A 21,531-nucleotide genomic window follows, 5' to 3' on the forward strand; every position below is an offset into this window, starting at 1 on the left:
GTCAGTGCTCAGGAGCACTCAGCACAGGGGTTGCTCGGGCCCACATGGTACGCGGCAGCGAGTTCTGCCCTTATCTGTTAAGTGGTGTGGACATGGAGCAGCACTGCCCAGCGGGTCTGCTGTGACCTCAGGATACAGGGCTGCATCACAGTTACTCCAACCGGCTCTCGGCCCCCTCCCAGGGAGTTCGCTGCCACACTCCGTACTAGTTCTACACAGCTTCCGTAGGGAGGGTCTGCTGATATTCAGGCATCCTCAGTTGCCACACTTCTCCAGTCAGGTGCCTCCACTCTCACAGGACAGCTCCCCTTCGCGATCCGCTTCCCCCGCTGCACTTATTTGCTCACCACCATGGTCTCTGGTAGGCACTCCTCACTGGTAGGAGCTGCTGCATTAGGTCCGCAGGGCGCTGCCTCACTGACAGCCTATCTCGCGGCCTCTGCTTCTTCACTGTAGAGCGGCCCATGCTGCAGTTAGTTGTGGGCTGCCACTGTCGTCAAAGGAGCCCCATGGGTTGTCTTAGGGGGCCAGGCGAGCCCCCCCCTAAACACTCCGGTTGTCAGATTATGAGCCCCGGCCAGCAGAGCTGCACTATAGTGCAGCCATCTTGCCATGGGCTCTCTGGCGCTCCCCAGCAGATGCATGTTTGAGCCATCTGTCCAACCTGAGGTGTCAAGAACTTCAGTATAACAAAAAAAGGCTTTGGGGTAACAACATCTGAAAACATTGTAACAAGGAGAACAGTAGCATATGAATAGGCAGAAGGCTGCAGCAAGTCAAAAAATAACACCATAAATATGATGAAAGTGCTTCATGGTTCTGACCCCTTTCCAAGGCCTGAATCAGCAACCGCCAGTGGCTGCATGGTTTAAAATCGTAATTAGAGGCCCTGAGCAGATGAGGTTTTTGTATTTCAAGTGTGGCACTACCTCTGCTTAGATTAGTGTAATTTTGTGAGATGTTTGTAGGAGTATGAAGCCTCATCATTGCTGGTTAATGTCATATAACTACATTTTGGTCCATTGTTCTAGATGTACAGGAGAACAGTCTATTGTGTCAAAAGCTGTTAAATGGTTCAGTAAAATAAGGCTGTTGTCTGCATTTGGAAGCATAAAAACTCTTTTGTCTGATCTTTAAAATAATGGTTCCTGTCCTCTAGTAGTTGCAGAATCTTTACTTTTAGTCATTAAGTAGGTCATTCCTCCCATGAAGACTGCAAATGCGTAATTTTGCCAGAAAAACAAAATTGTGATTATAGGTACTAGTATTTGCTAAGCTTTCAAAAAGTGTTTTAGGATGTATGCCAGCCAAACCCAAGGGAAAAGATCTTTTTCTGTGATCCTATCTCCCTGGTGACCTTTAATCTTAACGTATCAAAATGACCATAAAACCTATAAAGGCAGAAGCAGTCATGAAATAAAGTATATTGTGCATCACATGGATAAAACTGGAGTAATTTGCAAGTAGTAACAAACTCATTGTTAAAACAAATATCAGTAAAGTAGGATACGAAGAAAGAAGGCAGCAGAGAAGCTGCAAAATGCAGGGAAAGAAGACCTAGCTTACACCTTGCTTTCAGTAGGAACAATAGTAGCAAGTGCATGCCCAAATCTGGGTTCTCACTGTACCACTGGAACCAAGCAACACCTGGCCATTGCGGCTCGTGGCAAGCAGAAGGAGCAGGGCAGGGTGTGCGTGTGTGTGGGGGTTGGAATTAAAATGAAATAATTTTTTTTTTTAAAACACTTAACTGAACGCTGCATGCCGCTCCTCCGTCTTCTTGCTGCAGGCACAGGCTCCCAGCCTGCCCTGTGGCCAATCTTCACGCTGCTCAAAGCAGCATCAGGATTGGCTGGGAGTGTCCAGCCAGGGCGCTTTCAGGCAGACTGGGAACCTGTGCAAGCTGTCTCCAGCCTGGCAACTGGGTTGCTGGGCTGAAGAGAGCTTGCTGCGCATGTGTTTGGCAGGCCCGAGCCAGCTGGCTAAACACATTGGCGCGCTGAGGGAGAGTGCTGAGCACTCCTCCTCACTGCTAGTCACTCCCGTGGCCCGCCCTTTTACCAAAAAACAATAATAAACACAGTTTTATTGTTTCTTGGTAAAAGGTTTGCAGCTGCTGCCGGCATGTGGGTGACGCTCCTCCGCCCTAATGGTGGAGTTGTCCCTGCACCTGACTGATGAGCCCCAGTTGGGGTAAAAATGGTAATGGACTGTTTGTGTTTCACTTCAGGAAGGACCTGGCCTGGCTGTTCAGGCTGGGCTGTTCTTATTGGAGCAGAATCAAGACTGATTTGCATATGGCTGAGTCCAAACTGAAGTGGCATAGTGGGCAAAATAACATTTGGGTGGAATACTATCCTGAGCTATTGCAATCATTCCGTCCAATCATTTTCTGTGTGTTTAATTGAAGGTATTGCCATTTATACAAGGCATACTTTATATAGGCTGTTTCTACCCAAAGGAGCTGTTTTAGCAACTTTAAAATAATGAGAGAGATGAGAAACTGTAAAGTTTCAAACTTATGCCTTTACTTTTGCATGAAGCTCCTTGATATCACTGAGTGATGTTGCAAAGAATACTTGTCACTTGCAAGCAAATAAGAATCTCTGCAGCAAAAGCCATTATCCACTGAGCTTTCTGCAGAAAATATAAATCTGTGACCTGCATGTTACATGTTGTGCTTTGCAGCAGGCACATTAGCTCTATGCTATTTTATGATGTTAAACCTGTTGGTAGAGTACACAAATCTCTCCAGCAATTTCCTTAATACTAGAGTCATCTTACTGTTGTTTTTGGGCACACAAAGATTTCTACATCACATGCCTTGGCCCAGAAGATATTTAAAATTCAGTCTATTTATGACCAGTTAATTCAGCCAGAAAGACACAATAGATTTAGGACCCCATTTGTAATTGTTACCAGTTTCTTTGGATGTTAAGTTTTCAAACTAAATGTATAAGTAGACAGTTAGACTCTGTGATTCCATTTTATTGTAAATCCAAGGTTGTTTTAAGGTGGTAATATTTGAAAACCAGCAGTAGATGACTGGAGAGCGTACACAATTTGAACCTTCAGTATAACATAACAGTGGTTACAAGTAACATTTCCTTTTCTGTATTCTCAAGTGACTGAGCCAGGATTTCCAAAAGTGTCACTCTTTAAGAAATCATATATCAATTTAACTAACTATTGAGATTTTTTTAAACAAATGAAGGTCATTAGCCTTTTATCGTTGATATAGGTCCATATAGATAAAAAGAAAACTGAGTAACTCCAAAAAAAGCTACTATTTTTGTCTAACTGTCTTTTAAGGTCCTTATGTAGTGTAGTGCATGTCTATCTAGTAAATTAGAAATCCAAATTCCACCTTAGAATGGAAATTGAAAGTGCTTTTTAGGTAGTTGCTGCATGTTCTTTACACTTTAATGCTTCCTTCATGAATTACTTTGAATCTCACTACTTGCCAGTTTAATATTGCATTTTGTGAAATTCAGTGTTCCTAGAATAAAGTTAAATGGTAGATATGTACTAATGGTACAAGGTTTATATTCACTTGCCTAGGAGTCATTTGTTTGTTTATATCAAAAGAGAGTACATACTTAGAAAATATGTTTTGACGTCTACATGCAAAAAACATTAGAAAACGTTTGGTTTAAATGTTTAATCTCAGAGCTTAAAAAAGAATCCAATCACCACTAGTCCCACATATCAATTAGCTGAATGAAATTAGTCTGGCTATCAACTCTCCACTCCATTAGTTTTATCTTTGTATCACAACATAAGCTATACTTAAATCTAATGATACATGGGTATTTTAATTGTGTTTTAGAATGTAATATTATGACAAATACAGTCAGCCACTTCTTTCAATCACTGGTCTTCATACATGACTGACAAAACCCAATGCTATTTTCCTTAATGAGGCAAACGTGAAATATGACAGAGTCTGCCTGTGTGCTGGCAACCATTCAGAAGGGATCCTTGTTAAGAGAAACGCTCCTTGACATTCACTAGTTCTTCTGCATATCATCTAAAGCTATAGAGCATTAAAAAGAGCATACTTCCAATCAAAAGGTAGAAGAACAAGTTGCACAATACAATCTGAAGCAGAGTAAAAACAATTATTTCACAGCTGTTTTTTACGATAAACCTGGTTTATAGTTGAATCTCTTAGTTATTACTTCTACAACAGTCTCGAATTCTTCTTTGTGTGTGTGGTTGCAGATATAATCTTCCAAGCGGACTGTGAGGCTTAAGCCTAAACTGAAAATCATTTTACTGTCAATGACCTGAAACCCCAGGCCTCAATGAAAACACAGTGTCTTTTCCCAAATCTTGGCTGTTGAACAAACATTTCCATGTACCTTGACATCTGGAATTGAATTTCCATGCTCTCCTTTAGATATTATTTTTCTGATCCCTGCTCTAGCTGTGGCGGTGTGCTAATTCTGTTCTGATATATCCACATCCTTGATGGAGAAGACTTGTTAAAACATGTATTTATTGGAAGTTGATAGTTATTAACTTGTACTGTGTGAGGCTAAATAACAGTTGGTGTACTGGTAGTATATTTGAAGAACTGCAATTAAACATTGTGATGTTTTTTCACTTCTGGGTGTGGAATCCTTCATCCGGTATGGCTCTGAACCTCTGCAGTTATTACTGGAGCAGTGAAGAAAAAGTCTCACAAAAGAATACAAAATATCAACATAGTCCATTGTCCTTTTTTCATGCAGATTGCCCAGAAGAAGTATATGATCCACGCTCACTATTTGAAAAGCTTCAAGAGCAGAAAGATAAAAAGCAACAAGACTATGAAGAACAATTTAAATTTAGTAAGCTTATTATTACTAACCAGTGTGAACTTTGTGTACTTAATCTCTCCATCGTGACTCAGTAGAAGGAACTCCATGCCACTCCCAACACATTTCTATGCTTAGCTAAATCATGAGATTATATTATTTGTCTCATTTTACAGTGTGGAAGATCATTGGGTATTCACTGACGTTTGTTTGAGGAAAAGAAGTACTAACTGTAAATTTACTGTTGAATACCTACTAAGAATTACATTTCTGCTGTTTACCAAGCATGACTGCGTGCTGTGGTTAATTTCTACATGTTTTACATTCAAAGCCAAAGGTGAAAGTTCCAGACAGCTAGCAGTGAAAAATTCCCATAATGATGGCTAGTGATTTGCTGGACCTTGCATTACACTGCGGTCTTAAAGTGAGTGATGTGTGATGCTGGAGGATATGAGCTAAGTGTGTTGATGCTTTGCCATTTTTTTTATTTTTTTTAACCCCTTCGCTGCCAGGCCTTTTCCCCCCTCCTGTGCCGAGCCTTTTTTTTTGGCTATTTGAGGCAGTTCACGCTTAGGCACTCATAACTTTTTGTTCACATAAGCTACCCACGCCACATTTGTGTCCTTTTTTCCCAACATCCTATGGATTCTAGAGGTACCCAGACTTTGTGGGGTCCCCAGAAGGAGGCCAAGAAATTAGACAAAATACAGTGAAAATGTTGTGTTTTGTTTTTTTTTAAATGGGAAAAAGGGGCTGCAGAAGAAGGCTTGTGTTTTTTTCCCCTGAAAATGGCATCAACAACGGGTTTGCGGTGCTAAAATCACCAGCTTTCAGGAACAGGCAGACTTGAATCAGAAAACCCAATTTTTCAACACAATTTTGGCATTTTACTGGGACATACACCATTTTTACGATTTTTTGGTGCTTTCAGCCTCCTTGCAGTCAGTGACAGAAATGGGTGTGAAACCAATGCTGGATCCCAGAAACCGAAACATTTTTGAAAAGGAGACAATATTCTGAATTCAGCAAGGGATAATTTGTGTAGCTCCTAAAAGGGTTTCCTACAGAAAATAACACCTGAAAAAGAAAAATATTGAAATTGAGGTGAAAAAAAATGCAATTTTTCTCTACCTTTTACTCTGTAACTTTTTCCTGCAATGTCAGATTTTTGAAAGCAATATACCGTTACGTCTGCTGGACTCTTCTGGTTGCGGGGATATATAGGACTTGTAGGTTCATCAAGAACTCTAGGTACCCAGAGCCAATAAATGAGCTGCACCCTGCAGTGGGTTTTCATTCTATACCGGGTATACAGCAATTAATTTGCTGAAATATAAAGAGTAAAAAAATAGCTATCAAGAAAACCTTTGTTTTCCAAAATGGGCACAATATAAGGTGTTGAGGAGCAGTGGTTATTTGCACATCTCTGAATTCCAGGGTGCCCATACTAGCATGTGAAGTACAGGGCATTTCTCAAATAGACGTCTTTTTTACACACTCTCTTATATTTGGAAGGAAAAAATGTAGAGAAAGACAAGGGGCAATAACACTTGTTTTGCTATTCTATGTCCCCCCAAGTCTCCCGATAAAAATGGTACCTCATTTGTGTGGGTAGGCCTAGGGCCCGCGACAGGAAATGCCCCAAAACACAATGTGGACACATCCCATTTTTTGACAGAAAACAGAGGTGTTTTTTGCAAAGTGCCTACCTGTAGATTTTGGCCTCTAGCTCAGCCAGCACCTAGGGAAACCTACCAAACCTGTGCATTTTTTAAAACTAGAGACCTAGGGGAATCCAAGATGAGGTGACTTGTGGGGCTGTGACCAGGTTCTGTTACCCAGAATCCTTTGCAAACCTCAACATTTGGCTAAAAAAACACATTTCCCTCACATTTCGGTGACAGAAAGTTCTGGAATCTGAGAGGAGCCACAAAGTTCCTTCCACCCAGTGTTCCCCCAAGTCTCCCGATAAAAATGATACCTCACTTGTGTGGGTGGGCCAGGTGCTTGCAACAGAATAAGGCCCAAAACTTGTAGAGATAGAGGGGATAGCACAGCAAGTTGATAAGGACATATTCTTCTTTTATAAATCTTTAGGCTGACTCTGCTTTGGGGACCCACACAAGTGAAGTGTCATTTTACTTGGGAGACTGATGGGAACGCTGGGGAGTAGGAATTTTGTGCTGGAGCGGTGATCGTACAAACGAAAGTCAGGAAAATATGCTTTGTTAAGCAAATTTTGAGGTTTGCAGAGGAGTCTGGGTAAGAAAATGTTGGGGGATCCATGCAAGCCACACATTCCTGGACTCCTTGGGGTGTCTAGTTTAAAAAAATGTCTGGGCTTGGTAGGTTTCCCTAGATGAAGGCCGCACCCAGGACCAAAAACATAGGTGACCCATCCCCCCCCCCCCCCCCAAACACAGGTAGTTTTGTAATATATAATTTTGATGTGTCCACAAACATCTGTGATGTGCCAAACATTAAAATTGTGAAAAGAAACGAACTTAGGTTATGTGAAAAAGACCCCTCACCCACCAACCAACTTGGTGGCATGCTTCATCATCGGGGTCCCACCCGAGGCACCTAGCGTGTCAGAGGTGTGCTGCGACGCCTGATTACAGCGGAGCAGGTTTTGTCATTTTTACCACACATACTCGTTGGATTTGGCACGAGGGTGAGTGATGGTTCAGTGGATCAAATTTTATTAACAAGAGATTTCACAAAAATGAAATGCACTGTTAATAACTGAAAGGCCAAAAAACTGAACCAATGACTCACAGCTCGTGAGCTGTAAAGCCACGGCTAGGCACCAACCGCTTTACAGTCCATTCACACACCTTTCATACATGCACAAGACCATTCACGCCGCCAGCCACGGGCCCAGCACATTACAACACTTGCATCGACAGACAGCGCCACTCAAGGGCCCATCAGTTACATATGCCCACATGCCTGATACAACAACACACCAGCTGATGGGAGTGTGTGGACTGGTGGTTGGCTGGCAGTGTGTTGCAGTAGCCAAAAGCAAGTCAATATGTACACTATGTACACCCTCAGCCAGCCCCACTCCACACACAATGGCATCACTTTTTTATTTTTTTTAAAACAAAGAAACCCCTAACTAATCAGAAATAATTACAAAACTACAAGCACAAAAGCTCTAAGTACATGACAAAAATGCTAACCATGAAACTGAACACATGAAAATACAAAACAGACATGAGTTTACACTCATGGTTGTTCCCAGTAATTCTTCTGGGTGTGGTAATTCTTAAAACAACCACCCACACACAGCCCAGGCTTTGAAGGACAATCTGGGCAGTACATTTGAGTCTCCCTCCGGATACCTCTTTGAAAACACACTCTACATTTCTTAGCTGGAAAGTCTTTTTTGGGTGTGTGAGGAATGTGCTCAGCACAGTGGCGATCTTTCAATCTAGCCACATCCTCCACCACTGCTTCTCTAGGAACTCTGGCCTGTTCCACCACAATAAGGCTCTCTATCACTGACTCCTGAAATTCCACAAATGTCATCTTTGACTCTGGAGACCTATCCTTAAACACAATAAAAGCATTAAAAGTTGCTAAGTGGAAGAGGTGAATTGCTAACTTCTTATACCAAACGTAAGACTTAGGAATAGCAGTATAAGGTTCCAACCTCTGATCAACTCTATCTACACCTCCCATGTGCTTATTATAATCTAAAATGCACACAGGTTTGCGCACTTCAGCAACCTGGCCCCAAACAGTCACGGGGGAAGTACTCATCATGGATGGTACTTAGCATGTAGACATCCGTCCTGTCTGAAAACTTCAAAGCTAGCACCTCATCATTCCGCAAGGCAGTGCACTGTCCCCTCTGAAGTTTTTTACAGACAAGCTCCCTTGGATAGCCTTTCTGGTTACAACGAATTGTGCCACAAGCAACAGTGTCCACTCTAAACAATTCCTTGAACAACTGCACTCCAGTGTAAAAGTTATCTACATACAAATGGTGACCTTTGTTGAACAGTCGTCTACCAAGTTCCTACACAATTTTCTCAGTAACTCCAAAAGTGGGAGGACAACCAGGGGGGTCAATACTGGAAACCCCACCAGTGTAGACATGGAAATTATACACATATCCTGTACTACTTTCAGACAGCATATACAATTTAATTCCACATCGTGCCCTCTTGCTAGGAATGTACTGCCTAAAAACCAAACGACTCTTGACGAGGACCAAAGACTCGTCCACAGCTATTTCTTTGCCTGGAACATAGACCTCTGAAGACCGATCTACAAAATGATCAAGGACAGGCCTAATCTTAAAAAGACGGTCAAAATCAGGGTGATCTCGTGGCAAGGCCATTGCATTGTCAATAAAATGCAGCATCCTAAGAAGAAGCAAATACTGATTACAACTCATTGTTGCAGGAAATATAGCTTTTGCCATCAAGGGACCAGTAGACCAATAAGAAGCCAGTGACAGCTTCCTTATCAACCCCATCAAAAGAGTCAAACCTAAAAACCTTTTAATCTCCTCCTAATTTGTGGGAATCCACTGGGCAGCTCTAGAGTGCGGCCTAAGTCTAGCAGCGTTGTCCCTCAAATACGGCTCCGCATACAAATTAGTCTGCTCAACAATCTCTTCCAAAAACACATCATCCACAAATAACTCCAAGAAATTGACAGGCAAAAAGTTCTCAGTATTGACTCTACAACCCGGGAGACCAGTAAAGGCAGGCAACTCTGGCTGCTCCATGTTTGTGGCAACCCAGAGTTCAGGTCTTCTAACGGGAAACCTTTCAGCCCCAGGTTGCTGCACTAATGGCACATCAGTATCCTCCTCTGAAACAGGCCCTTCATCTGCACTGAGTGTGGCTTCCTCATCAGAAGATTCCTCTACGGCAGAAACTTCACTGCCAGAATCCCTCACTTCCTCCTCTGCCTCAGATGCAGAGTCTGTCTCATAATCATGATCAGACAATGACTCAAAAAGCATACCAACCACCTGCTGAGCGGTCATCCTGCGGCTAGCCATGATCTTTCCTACGAACATTAACTGGACAAATGCACCACCAACAACCAGCAACTGTGTAAGATAAGTAAGAAAGTGTAGCTTTATTAGTAAGAGTTATAAACTCAAAAACTATATCGCTCACTTGCCTGAAAAAGCTTGAATCACCAGCGACTACTCTGCACAGACACAGCAATCACCAATGATATCCCACTAAAAAGAAAGAAAGAAAGAAAAGCAGATTAGAAATAAGACAACACAAATATCATTGTGCAAAAATCTAAGGACAATTTCACACAAACCTGCATTTAGTACCCCACCTACAAACGTCATTCATGCATGGCAACAATACTCCTTTGGAGTAAATTGTTTTTACTTACCTAACACATGCAACTATGCAAACCGCAGGTCAACCACTGCCAAAACCGCAAGGAGCCACAGCAAAGAAAGCAAAAGCTTTGAACTAGAACAAAAAGGAGGAAAAAATTATCACAAATGCAAATACTTCGTCAGTTGATAAACATCCCACCATCAAGCATTTAGAAATTGGTGCCTAAGTGGATTCTGTCATAGGGGCAGATGGGCCTACTAAAAAATAGGCCTATCTGCCCCAAGGAGGGCAGAAAATACCTTTAGTAGTGTGTCCCCAGGGGGAGCGACCCTTGCCCAAGGGCCCACCCCCAAACAAAAAACAAACCACACACACTATCCCTGGTGCCTACGTGGCTTCTGCCCCCCTTGGGGGCAGATGGGGCTAAAAAAAATAGGCCTATCTGCCCCCATGGGGGGCAGAAATGGCCTTGGTACACGTGCCCCCAAAGGGGGGGCGACCCTTGCCCAAGGGGCCGCCCCCCCTCCACTAACACACACTCTCTCTCTCTCTCTCTCTCTCTGTCTCTCAGCCTAAAAATATTAGGCCGATCTGCCCCCAAGGGGGGCAGAAATGACCATTCAAACATGCCCCCAAATGGGAGCGACCCCTGCCCAAGGGGCCGCTCCCCAACACGTAAACATTTCACAAAATAAAAAAAAATTAAAAATCCCTGCCGTCTAGTGGGCATTCCTGCTGCCCGATCGCAATGCGATCGGGAAGCAGGAATGCTCAAAGAGACACCGGGGGAAAGGAAAAGCCTTTCCTTTCCACCGGTGCCTCTTTGGCCCAAACCCCCACCCGCCGTAGGAGAAACTTACCTGTTTCTCTCCTCACCGTACGGGAAGCAAATGGCTTCCAGTGCGACTGGCAGTGGATAATGACGTCATTACAGGGGGAGTGAGGGGGGGATGGAAGGGGAAGGTCTTCCTCTTCCATCCCCGCCTTGGGGAGGTGGGGGAACCCCACAGAGTGTCGCTACCGCTCCCTCCGGGCTCCGTGCCGAGGACGTAATGGTTACGTCCTCGGCACAGGAGCCCTGTGCCGCAGGACGTAACCATTACGTCCGCAGCACAGAATGGGTTAAATAAATTGATACATGCTTTGAGAAATCAGTGAAAAAACGAAATTACGAGTGAAAACAGCACTGATAAAATGTCATTGCACTTCTTAAAACATCTTGTGTTATGTTTTACCTTGTTGCCAATTTGATCTCGTGCGTGCATTGAAGTGTGTGTACCCAAATGGAAACACCTGCTCCAGAGGCTTTGAAATTTATTTCAGTGTGTATTAGAAAGCTATGTGCGATCTTGAGTCCTCATTTTACTTCTTTGAATGTGGTGAAATTCAAAATGGTATTCTATGTAATGGTTTTGCAGCTTTGTGCCAGGAAGCGGGAAACAAAACCTGGCTCAAGCATTTGTAATGGCTTTTTTGCTGGAGAAAACAAAGTTGTTTTTTTTCCAGTAACTACTTTGCACTAAATGTTTGAGTTGATTACAATAAATAATACCCCACATTGATTCTGAACTTGGTGCCTATTGTCCCGTAAGGCTGTCTTGGCTTTATTAGTACGGATTAACTGTGCTGTCCTACTGCATGTCTTTCCTAACATTCTCTGTTAATGTACTCCTCAATATTGTTTTTGTGAGGTATTTTTTTGTTGCAGTTAGAAGTTACTGGGAATTAGCGTTTGGGCACCTCATTAAGTAAGCACTGTTTATTCCACTCCCCAGGATACCGGTAGTAATGAGAAACTAATTGAGCAGTTAGTAATTCGGGGTCACATTTCCTGGTAATTCTTCTCTCCACAGTTTAGCTTGGAGATTTTTATTAACCTAAATCTCTGAGTGAAACATGAGAGGTCTGCGTTAACACCACAAACCTCATTACTTCTAGTGGGGCAGAGAGCAGGGTTACTAGCCCCATCAGTGAATTAAGGTATCCTCATAATTAGGGTCTATTTGGTAATGTTGTTTACCACTAGTGACCCTGTTGCACACTATTTGTGCACTCCAGTTTGGATATCGAATCTACTCCTTTTCGGGGATGTCCTTGTTTACAGGTAGAAAGAAGGGGGCACTCAAACTTTTCTTGGCGCGGTAGAAAGGTTTGAAAACCACTGAAAATGTAACGTTTCGGTCAGACTATTACTTTGTAAATAACCACTGTAGTGTGCTCCTGGACGTAGTCCGATGGTGCATTCCTCTCGTTGTCCCCCTATTTCTGTATATGTACATAGACTGGTGTTAAACCAGAGGGGTCATTCAGAAGAGGTTGGCAAAGCAAGTTCTCAGCGACTGTTAGAAAGTGGGTCTCTAGTTGGCAGAGGTATGTACCCTGTCCAAGTAAGGACCACGTTCCTAGTCGGGGTAAGTGAGGTACTTACGTTAAATTACCCTGTGGCCACCCTCTGGTTGGTTGGCACAGAGCAGTCAGACTTAAATTAAGAGGCAATGTGTAAAGTGTTTGTGCCACACTTAAGTAAAGTAACACAGTGAAAGACACCTCCAAAAAGACTCCACGCCGGTTTACAAAAAAAAACTATTTACAGACAATATTTATCTGGTCCAAACAGTTCTTTGCAAGTTATAGCATTTTAAAATATTTATCTAGTGTCAGAGTGCTGAAGTCATGTGTTTGTTTGTGCGAGGGCCAGAGAAGCACTCGCGTTTACTGATTTGTAGCAGTCTCGCTACGACGAGGGTGATTGACAAGGATCCCCCACCGTGAGACCAGTTACTGTGTTTGAGGTAGGTAAGCAAGCCTTTATGGCGCATTGAAAATGAGCCGCAGGTCCCTTGGGACTGATAAAGAAAAGTTACTTAGCCGCTGTGTGTCACAGGATGAACACTGCGGACCTTGTGAGTCCAGTTCTCAACACACAACTTCTCGGTGCAGGAGCGTCCCTCCTGCCCATTCAGTGCGGTGTTGGGTCATGCAAGGTTATCCTTGGCAGACATACAGGTTCGGCGAGTTCACACTCCTCTGCGGCATGCATTTTAGCCTCAGCTGGTGCGTTGCCAGGGGGAAGCTTGGTTGGTATGGGAAAGCGAAGTGTGTCCCTCTGGAAGGCTTCTCTCAGTCCTGTGACGTTGGCTCGGGCCGAAGGCAGTGATTTCATTCAGCGCGTGTCACTGACCCTAGATGGAACACAGAGAGTGAGTGCTGGTTTTGTTGGGAGTGCAGCGCTTGATCCTTGCTGTGAAGTCCTTCCTTGTGCAGGGCGATGCGCAGGGGACGCTGTCACATTGTGTTCGTTGAAGGGTTCCTGCGTCAAAGAGACACAAAAGATGACACAAAGGCCCTCATTATGACAATGGCGGTAAAAACCACCTACTGCCGCCACGACGGCCGCCAAAAGGCCATCGCCGTGGCTACCAACCGTCCACCGTATTATGACCACAGCTGGATTTCGGCCAGAAAAATGGTGGAAATCCGGCGGTAGCCATGCCGGCAGATGTCGGTAAGGTGGCGCTGCTACCTCTAGCAGCGCGCCGTCATTAGACTGCCGCCAGCCATATTATGACCCATCATACTGCCTGGCGGTGTCTTGCTGGTGGTCGCTGCGGCAGCAGCGCCCCGTCCCGTCTCCTGCCGGAGGACCCCCTGCACACAGGTATGTTGGGTCTCCGACAGGGGAGGAGAGTGGGCGGTGTTATGTGTGTGGTGGTGTGTGTGAATGTTTGTGTGCGTGGATGAGGGTGTGTGTTGCATGTTGAATGCGTGTGTGCATGTATGGAGGTGTGAGTGCATGTATGTTGGGTTATGTGAATGCATGTCTGCGTGTATGTATGAAAGTGTGTGAGGGTATGTGCGTGTGAATGGACGTATGCATGTGTGCATGCATGTGGGAATGGGTGTGCCTGCGTGTTTGTGTGTGAAGGGAGGCGTGAATATAGAGAGGGTGTGGGGGCTTTGGAGGGTGGGGGGGCTAACTGGAGGGGGAGACCCCTATCAGTGACAGGGAAGGAATTCAGGAATTCCCTGTCACTGATAGTGCCTACCGCCATGGTTTCCCTGGCGTTAAGAAAGCCACGAAAACCATGGCGGTAGACGGGGTCATGATCCCGCAGGCAGAACAGTGACCGCCGCCGGGCTGGAGATCAATATCTCCAGCCCGGCAGCGGTTACCGGCGTGGCGGTCGGAGTGGTACATTGGTGGTTGGCTTCAGCCAACCCGCCAATGTCATAATATGGCAGTAAGTACCGCCAGCCTGTTGGCAGTACTTACCGCCATATTCTCGCCAACCGCTGGGGTCGTAATGACCCCCAAAGTCTTTGATGGCCCGAGACTTCGAGAACACTGGGCAAGCCAACAAGCCCTTCGAGTTATTGGGGTGGGTTAAAGGTTGTAGGGTACGTTCCAGTCCTTATCAATACCAGACACAGCAGGCCAACACAGCAGAAGCAAGTTGCAAAGTGGCAGTCCCTCCTGGCAGTACAGCAGTCAGCAAGCCGACACATCAAAGCAAATAGCAAAGTGGCAGTCCCTTCTGGCATCACGGCTTCTCTTCTTGATAGTCTCCTCAGTACCCCAAAGTTAACTGATTTGGTGGGGTTTGGAGTCCTTTTCCTATACCAAACTATGTCTTTGAAGTAGGGTATTCTTCAGAAGAGGCCTTTGAAAATCACAAGATCACTTCCCTTCCTTCAGACACTCTACAGGGGATTATGCAGCTCTTTGGGTGAGGAGAGGCACAGCTCTATTCAGGTGTAGGTATCAGCTCCTCCCTCCCACCCTAGCCCAGGAAGACCCATAAGCTAGGTGATGGGCCATCAGGATACTCAGGTCACACACAAGCTCCCTTTGTGTGGGACTGTCTAGAGGAAATGCACTAAGCCCACCTGTCATCTACCCCAGATGTGTATTCAGAGACAGGCAGAGGCACAGAACGGTTAAAGTAAGGAAATGCCAAGTTTCTAAAAGTGTCATTTTTAGACCTATAATTTAAAATCCGATTTCACCATAAGTTGTGATTTTAAATTGTGAGTCCAGAGACGCCAAACTCCTTATTCCTATCTGTTTCCAATTGTAAGTTACACTTAAAAGGATGCTTCTAGGTAACCCCAATATTAACCTATGGGAGAGACAGGCCTTGCAGTAGTGAAAAACAAATTTAAAAGTTTTTCCTCACCTGGGCCTGTTAAACTAATAAGTTAATGTTCCACTTTTTAAATACACTGCACCCTGCCCTTGGGATTGACTAGGGCCTACCTTAGGGGTGAGGTATATGTAATAAAAATGAAGGTTTAGGCCTGGCAAGTGAGTACATTTACCAGTTTGAAATGACTGTTTAACATTGCACACACAGGCTCTGCATTGGCAGGCCGGAGACATGTTTGAAAGGCTACTGTACTGGGTGGCACAATCAGTGCTACAGGCCCACTAGTAGCATTTAATGTACAGGCCCTGGGCAACTTATATTGCACTTTACCAAGTAAATTAAATATGTCAGATGTGGAGAAGCCAATGCTACCATGGTTTAGAGTACAAAGCACCTGCACTTCAGCATCATTGGTCAGCAGTGGTTAAGTGCCCAAAATCCTAAAGCCAACAAATACAAATTGAGCAAAAGTGGAGAGAAAAGGCCAAGTTTGTGGATGACCCTGGAGAAAAGGCCTGGACCAACAGGGAACTTACCGTGTCTATCCCCACCCACTCAGAGAGGTCTCTTCCAATGGTGTAATGGTAACAGGTCTGACTTTATCTGACCTACTGACGACTTGGCCCTGGCAAATTCTGCAATTCCTGCAGAACCTCACTACATCATGTACCTTAGTATGGCCAGTAGAAGAAATGGGGTTAGTGTTCTTAAAGTTGTTTATGCCCAGCTAAGTGTATCAAATGGGTAGGATGCTTCAGGAAATTCCTGTGCGTTTGGGGCGGCTACAAGCCTCCTATCTGCTCTTGGTTCAGATTCTCATGGCTTGCTATAAAAGAAACCTTCTTTCCAGGTCAACTTGAAGTGAGCAGCTACTTCACCAGTGGACTGGTCCTCTGCATGGGGCTAACCATCATAGAAAGTACTGACTGCTCTCAGCATACCTCCACCTTTGAATGTCATCTAGCAGCTAAGAACTTTATGGCTCTGGTAGGGACCATGACTACAATACTGGGCCTCCCTCAGAAGACTCAGACCCAACCCCTCTGGAGTAGGAAGTGTTAGACCCTGAACCTTTATTCTTTGGAGCCTGTCTTGGGTCTAATGTCATGCCTTAGCATTTTTATATCTTTTCTGTTCAGGAAGTAGACCCTGAGTAGTTGAGGGAAAGTTGGCATTTTGTGACTTAGTTAAATTGCTGCCTCTTCCCTGAAGCAGCAAGATCGTAGCCCAACAGGCACCATGTACCTATGTCAATAATTACCCCTACCTACATTGTTGCCACTTTTCTATTATATATATGTAAATCCACCCTTGCCAGGCAGAAGTTAAACACTGGGCCACTGGATGCCTTTGCCATTAGGGATGAATGTTCTAGGGTCAGCTAACTCTCTTCTCTACCATTGTCCTGGAGATCAGTATCCTGGCACAGTTAAACATCCCCAAGGTTTCCACTAGAATGGCTTTGTTTGTCATCTTTCTAGATTATCTTTGTAGAAGATTAAGGCAGCCTGGACAGCTCTTCTGTTCCTTCACTGGACCTTTTAGTGGTAACGTTGTGGGATTGATGCTGTGTCCTTAACCCCTTCCCTGCTAGGCCTTTTCCCCCTCAGGTGCCAAGCCTTTTTTTGGGCTGCTTGGGGCAGTTCGTGCTTAGGCCCTCATAACGTTTTGTCCACATAAGCTACCCACACCAAATTTGCGTCCTTTTTTTCCAACATCCTAGGGATTCTAACGGTACCTAGACTTTGTGGGTTCCCCTGAAGGAGACCAAGTAATTAGCCAAAATACAGCATAAAATTTCATTTTTTTCAAAAAATGGCTGCAGAATTAGGCTTGTGTTTTTTTCCCTGAAAATAGCATCAACAAAGGGTTTGTGGTGCTAAAATCACCAGCTTTAGGAAGAGGCTGACTTGAATCAGAAAACACCACTTTTCAATACAATTTTGGCATTTTACTGGGACATACCCCATTTTTACAATTATTTCTGCTTTAGCCTCATTCCAGTTAGTGACAGAAATGGGTGTGAAACCAATGCTGGATCTCAGAAAGCTAAACGTTTCTGAAAAGTAGACAAAATTCTGAATTCAGCAAAGGGTAACTTGTGTGGACCCTACAACAAAAAGGCATTTTTCTCCACCTTTTACTCTAACTTTTTCCTGCGATGTCATATTTTTTAAAGCATTACACGGTTACGTCTGCTGGACTCTTCTGGTTGCGGGAATATATAGGGCTTGTAGGTTCATCAAGAACCCTACGTACCCAGAGCCAATAAATGAGCTGCACCTTGCAATGGATTTTCATTCTATACTGGGTATACAGCAATTCCTTTGCTGAAATATAAAGAGTGAAAAATAGGTATCAAGAAAATATTTGTATTTCCAAAATGGGCACAAGATAAGGTGTTGAGAAGCAGTGGTTATTTGCACATCTCAGAATTCCGGGGTGCCCATATTAGCATGTGAATTACAGGGCATTTCCCAAATAGACGTCTTTTTTACACACTGTCTCCCATTTGGGAGGACAAATGTAGAGAAAAACAAGGCGCAATAACACTTGTTTTGCTATTCTGTGTTCCCCCAAGTCTCCCGATAAAAATGGTATTTCACTTGCGTGGGTAGGCCTTGTGCTTGCAACAGGAAACGCAACATGGACACATCACATTTTTACATTGAAATCTGACGTGTTTTTGCATCGTGCCTAGCTGTAGATTTTGGCCTCTAGCTCAGCCGGCACCTAGGGAAACCTACCAAACCTGCGCATTTGTGAAAACTAGACACCTAGAGGAATCCAAGATGGGGTGACTTGTGGGGCTCTAGTCAGATTCTTTTACCCAGAATCCTTGGCAAACCTCAATTTTTCCTCACATTTCGGTGACAGAAAATTCATGAATCTGAGAGGAGCCACAAATTTCCTCCCACCCAGCGTTCCCCCAAGTCTCCCGATAAAAATGGTACCTCACTTGTGTAGGTGGGCCAAGTGCCTGTGACCGGGAAAAGCCAAAAACATGTCGAAATTGAGGGGGAACCAAAGAGGGTCCAAAATGGCAGTTTGGAAAAAAAACATTTTTATGCTGACAAGTGCAGCAGAATTTTTATTGGTATAGATGAGACAATACTGGATGGTAGGAATTTTGTGGATTCCTGCAGATTACGGAAGGTTCCATCACAAAACTGTGGGGAAAATGTGTGATTTCCAGCAAAGTAGGATGTTTGCAGGGCATTGTGGGTAACAAAATGGTGCGGGTGCATGTGAAGCACACAACCCTGGACTCACCCAGATGTTTAATTTTCAGATGTCTAGGTCTTATAGATTTTTCTACATGGCAGCGTCCCAAAGTCCACAAAGAGCAGCCATCACCATTCGAAGTGGGACGATTTTGAGAGTTAGCCAAGCTCTGATGTCCCAAATGTAAAACCAATACCCAAAATAATCAAATGTCCTCTTGCTTGCCGTGGGATAAGATGTGTTAATGTGCGGGGGGAGCTTGAAAGACTGTTACCCCTTTCAGTTGGGGTGGGGGCATAACATGCCCCATACTGGTTGGTAGCCACCACCCCACCATTTTGTGTTTTTCTTTTTTTGAAATCCTGGCATCTAGTAGACTTTCTGTCCCCCCCCCCCCGTCCCCCCCCCCCGGTGTGGATCGGGGGTAATTGCCCAAACTTTGGCCCCATTTATTTGGGGTGGGGGCATGGCCATACCCCCACCCTCTTATTTTGAAAAACAAAAATCTTCCCTGGTGGGCTTTCTGCCCCTCTTGGGGGCAGATGGGCCTTCCAAAAATAGGCTGATGGCAGATATGGCCAACTGTAATGTGCCCCCCATGGGGCGCGACCCTTACCCAAGGGGCTGCCCCCCCAAACAACACACACATACACACACCCCCAAATCCCTGGTGCCTAAGTGGTTTCTGCTCCCCCTGGGAAAGATCGGCCTAATAAAAATATGAGGGAGCAGAAATGGCCTAAAATAAATTTGCCACTCCAGGGGAGTGACACTTGCGTGAAATTGGCGCAAAAAACAAATCCCCGGTGCCTAGTGTTTTCTGCCCCCAAGGGGGGCAGAAATGGCCTAAAATAAAATTTCCCCCCAGGGGAATGACCCTTGCCTAAGGAGTCGCTCCCCTTGTGTGAAATTGACGCAGAAAAATTTAAATCCCTGGTGTCTAGTTGTTATCGGCCTAACAAAAATAGGCCGATCTGCCCCCCAAGGGGGGCAGAAGTGGCCTAAATTCAATTTGCCCCCCAGGGGAGAGGCCCTTGCCTAAGGGGTCGCTCCTCATATATGAAAAAACAAAAGTAAACATAAACAATATATCCCTGGTGTCTAGAGGTTTCTGCCCCCCCCCGCCCCCCTCGGGCATCAGATGCCACCGGGGAGTAGGAGGGGCGGGGTGTAAGGGGAAGCGATTCCCCTTCCATCCCTGCAGTGGGGGTAACCTTTATGTCCTTGGCTGTCAAGGGGTTCAATGTACAGCTCTTCTTTACAAACCCTTCATTGCCATATTTGAAACATGGGTTCTGTCTTCCTCCTCCACTCTTTGATGGGGGAGCAGTGGATGTGAGGCAGAACCATTTCCTCATTCCCTTTGTGACCTTGTCCATAGGGCACGTTGCTCTTAGACGTCTATCGTATTGGTGGGCCTTGCTTCAAGATTTTCTCTTTGGAAACCTTGGACTTAAAGCTGTGCTGATAATGCCCATTCTGTCCTACACTGTCGCCAACCCACTTTTCTACAGCCTCAGCCAAGTACCAGGGGTCAAGTTCCATCAAGTTAGCAAGGTAGTCGCAGGCCTCAGGTGAACAAAACTCCCTAGTGTCACTTCAGTGGTGGTCACATCAGGAGAGGCTGGGACTATCATGGCAGGATGTATCTGCAATTTATTAATCTTACTTATGTTGGCTAGCCTTTCTTTCTGGTGTTCCTCCTCTTTGTCCCTATTAGCACTCTTGCTGTCCTCAGCTTGCCCTATGACTCTTCACTTTTGTTCCTTTTCTTCTCCCTCCTTCTGATCCCACCCAAATTTTGCTAGCTCACTTTCTCTCACACAGGCACCATTTATGGTCTTATTCTCCTAGATATGGAACTCAAATTTCTTTATATGTAATCTGTCAGATTGGTAGGCCCACTATGACCAGCTTCTCCGAGTAACTCATGAGCTTCTGGTAACTCTCCAGCTATCTGTAAGTAGCGCTCTAATCTCTTGTATAAATACCAACATTGAAAAGTGCATATTTGAGACAAAAATTTATTTTCAGTAATCTCAGTCTCTCAGCTGAAGTTTGGGAACATAATGGCTGAATTTCAAAAATATATTGGAGGGTAATATCTGTCATTCGGGGTTGGGTCAATTTAACAAAAAATAAAATATTGGGTTATACAAAAAAGGCAGCGCAGATCTTCACAATACAGTTCAGTTTAACATACATTTGTGTTTTGCAAACTTTGCATCTCAGAGGACGGGCTAGCTAGGGTGATCTTATTCAACTCATTACAACTGCATAGTATTAACAGAAAATGAACCAACTTAAGAAGTCAACACATCTCCCAGTGATTCCCAGTGGGTATATTTTCGCAGCAGCAGTTCTCCATTCCAGTCAGCAAGTAAGTGTTCATTTCCAGCTGGGGGATTTCATTTCAACAAGACCTTTGGGGGCTATCTCAGGGCTGTCTGCCATTCTTTATCATGCAAACTGCGACCCATGATTGTATCCCACTCATCTCTGAGGGATTGTAGATTTACTCCTGTATTTTCCAATAGAGCCTTATATAGCCCTTGTAATCCTGACCCTGTTGTGTGCAAAATGTTTACTGGGAGGTTCGGGAGGAGGGGGGGGGGTGCTCACAGGCCTCTATTTGCCAGTGTAAGTGTAGCACCCTACGAATCGTACCATACAGTAAAAATAGCCCCAGGGATGAGATCCCAGTGTTCCCCTAAGGTGGGGAAGGGCAGCAGTGTGGATTCTGAGAATAGGTCGCCAACAGTGGTGATACCAGCTGCGGCCTAGTGACACACTTCACGGTCGGTTAGCACAGTTGTACGCACTATCATTCTTGGGCTGGCAACACAGGAGCATACGTGGCCATAGTGCAAGCACACGTTTGCGCCCGCTTTCAGCAGCTCAGAGCAGTCAAAGGCATGAGCCTCACGGGGTGGGGGGGTTGGGTTTCTCTGGTAGGGAAAAAACGAAGCCAGTAGGGTATCCTCACTATTCCCTGGGGCAGTAAACCCTGTCTCTTCTAAGTGT

The 21,531-nt window shown here is 44.7% G+C and overlaps 1 protein-coding gene across 1 annotated transcript in view; it reads left to right on the forward strand.

Annotated features, from left to right (window-relative positions):
- PSME3IP1 (proteasome activator subunit 3 interacting protein 1) overlaps positions 1-21,531 on the forward strand; it is a 100,083-nt gene that overhangs the window by 38,381 nt on the left and 40,171 nt on the right. The window contains exon 3 of the mRNA XM_069217222.1: positions 4,737-4,835. Within this exon, the coding sequence (XP_069073323.1) occupies positions 4,737-4,835 (99 nt within the window). The remainder of the gene's footprint in view (positions 1-4,736; positions 4,836-21,531) is intronic.

This window comes from Pleurodeles waltl, chromosome 12 (assembly GCF_031143425.1).
Source record: "Pleurodeles waltl isolate 20211129_DDA chromosome 12, aPleWal1.hap1.20221129, whole genome shotgun sequence".
Taxonomy (NCBI): Eukaryota; Metazoa; Chordata; class Amphibia; order Caudata; family Salamandridae; genus Pleurodeles; species Pleurodeles waltl.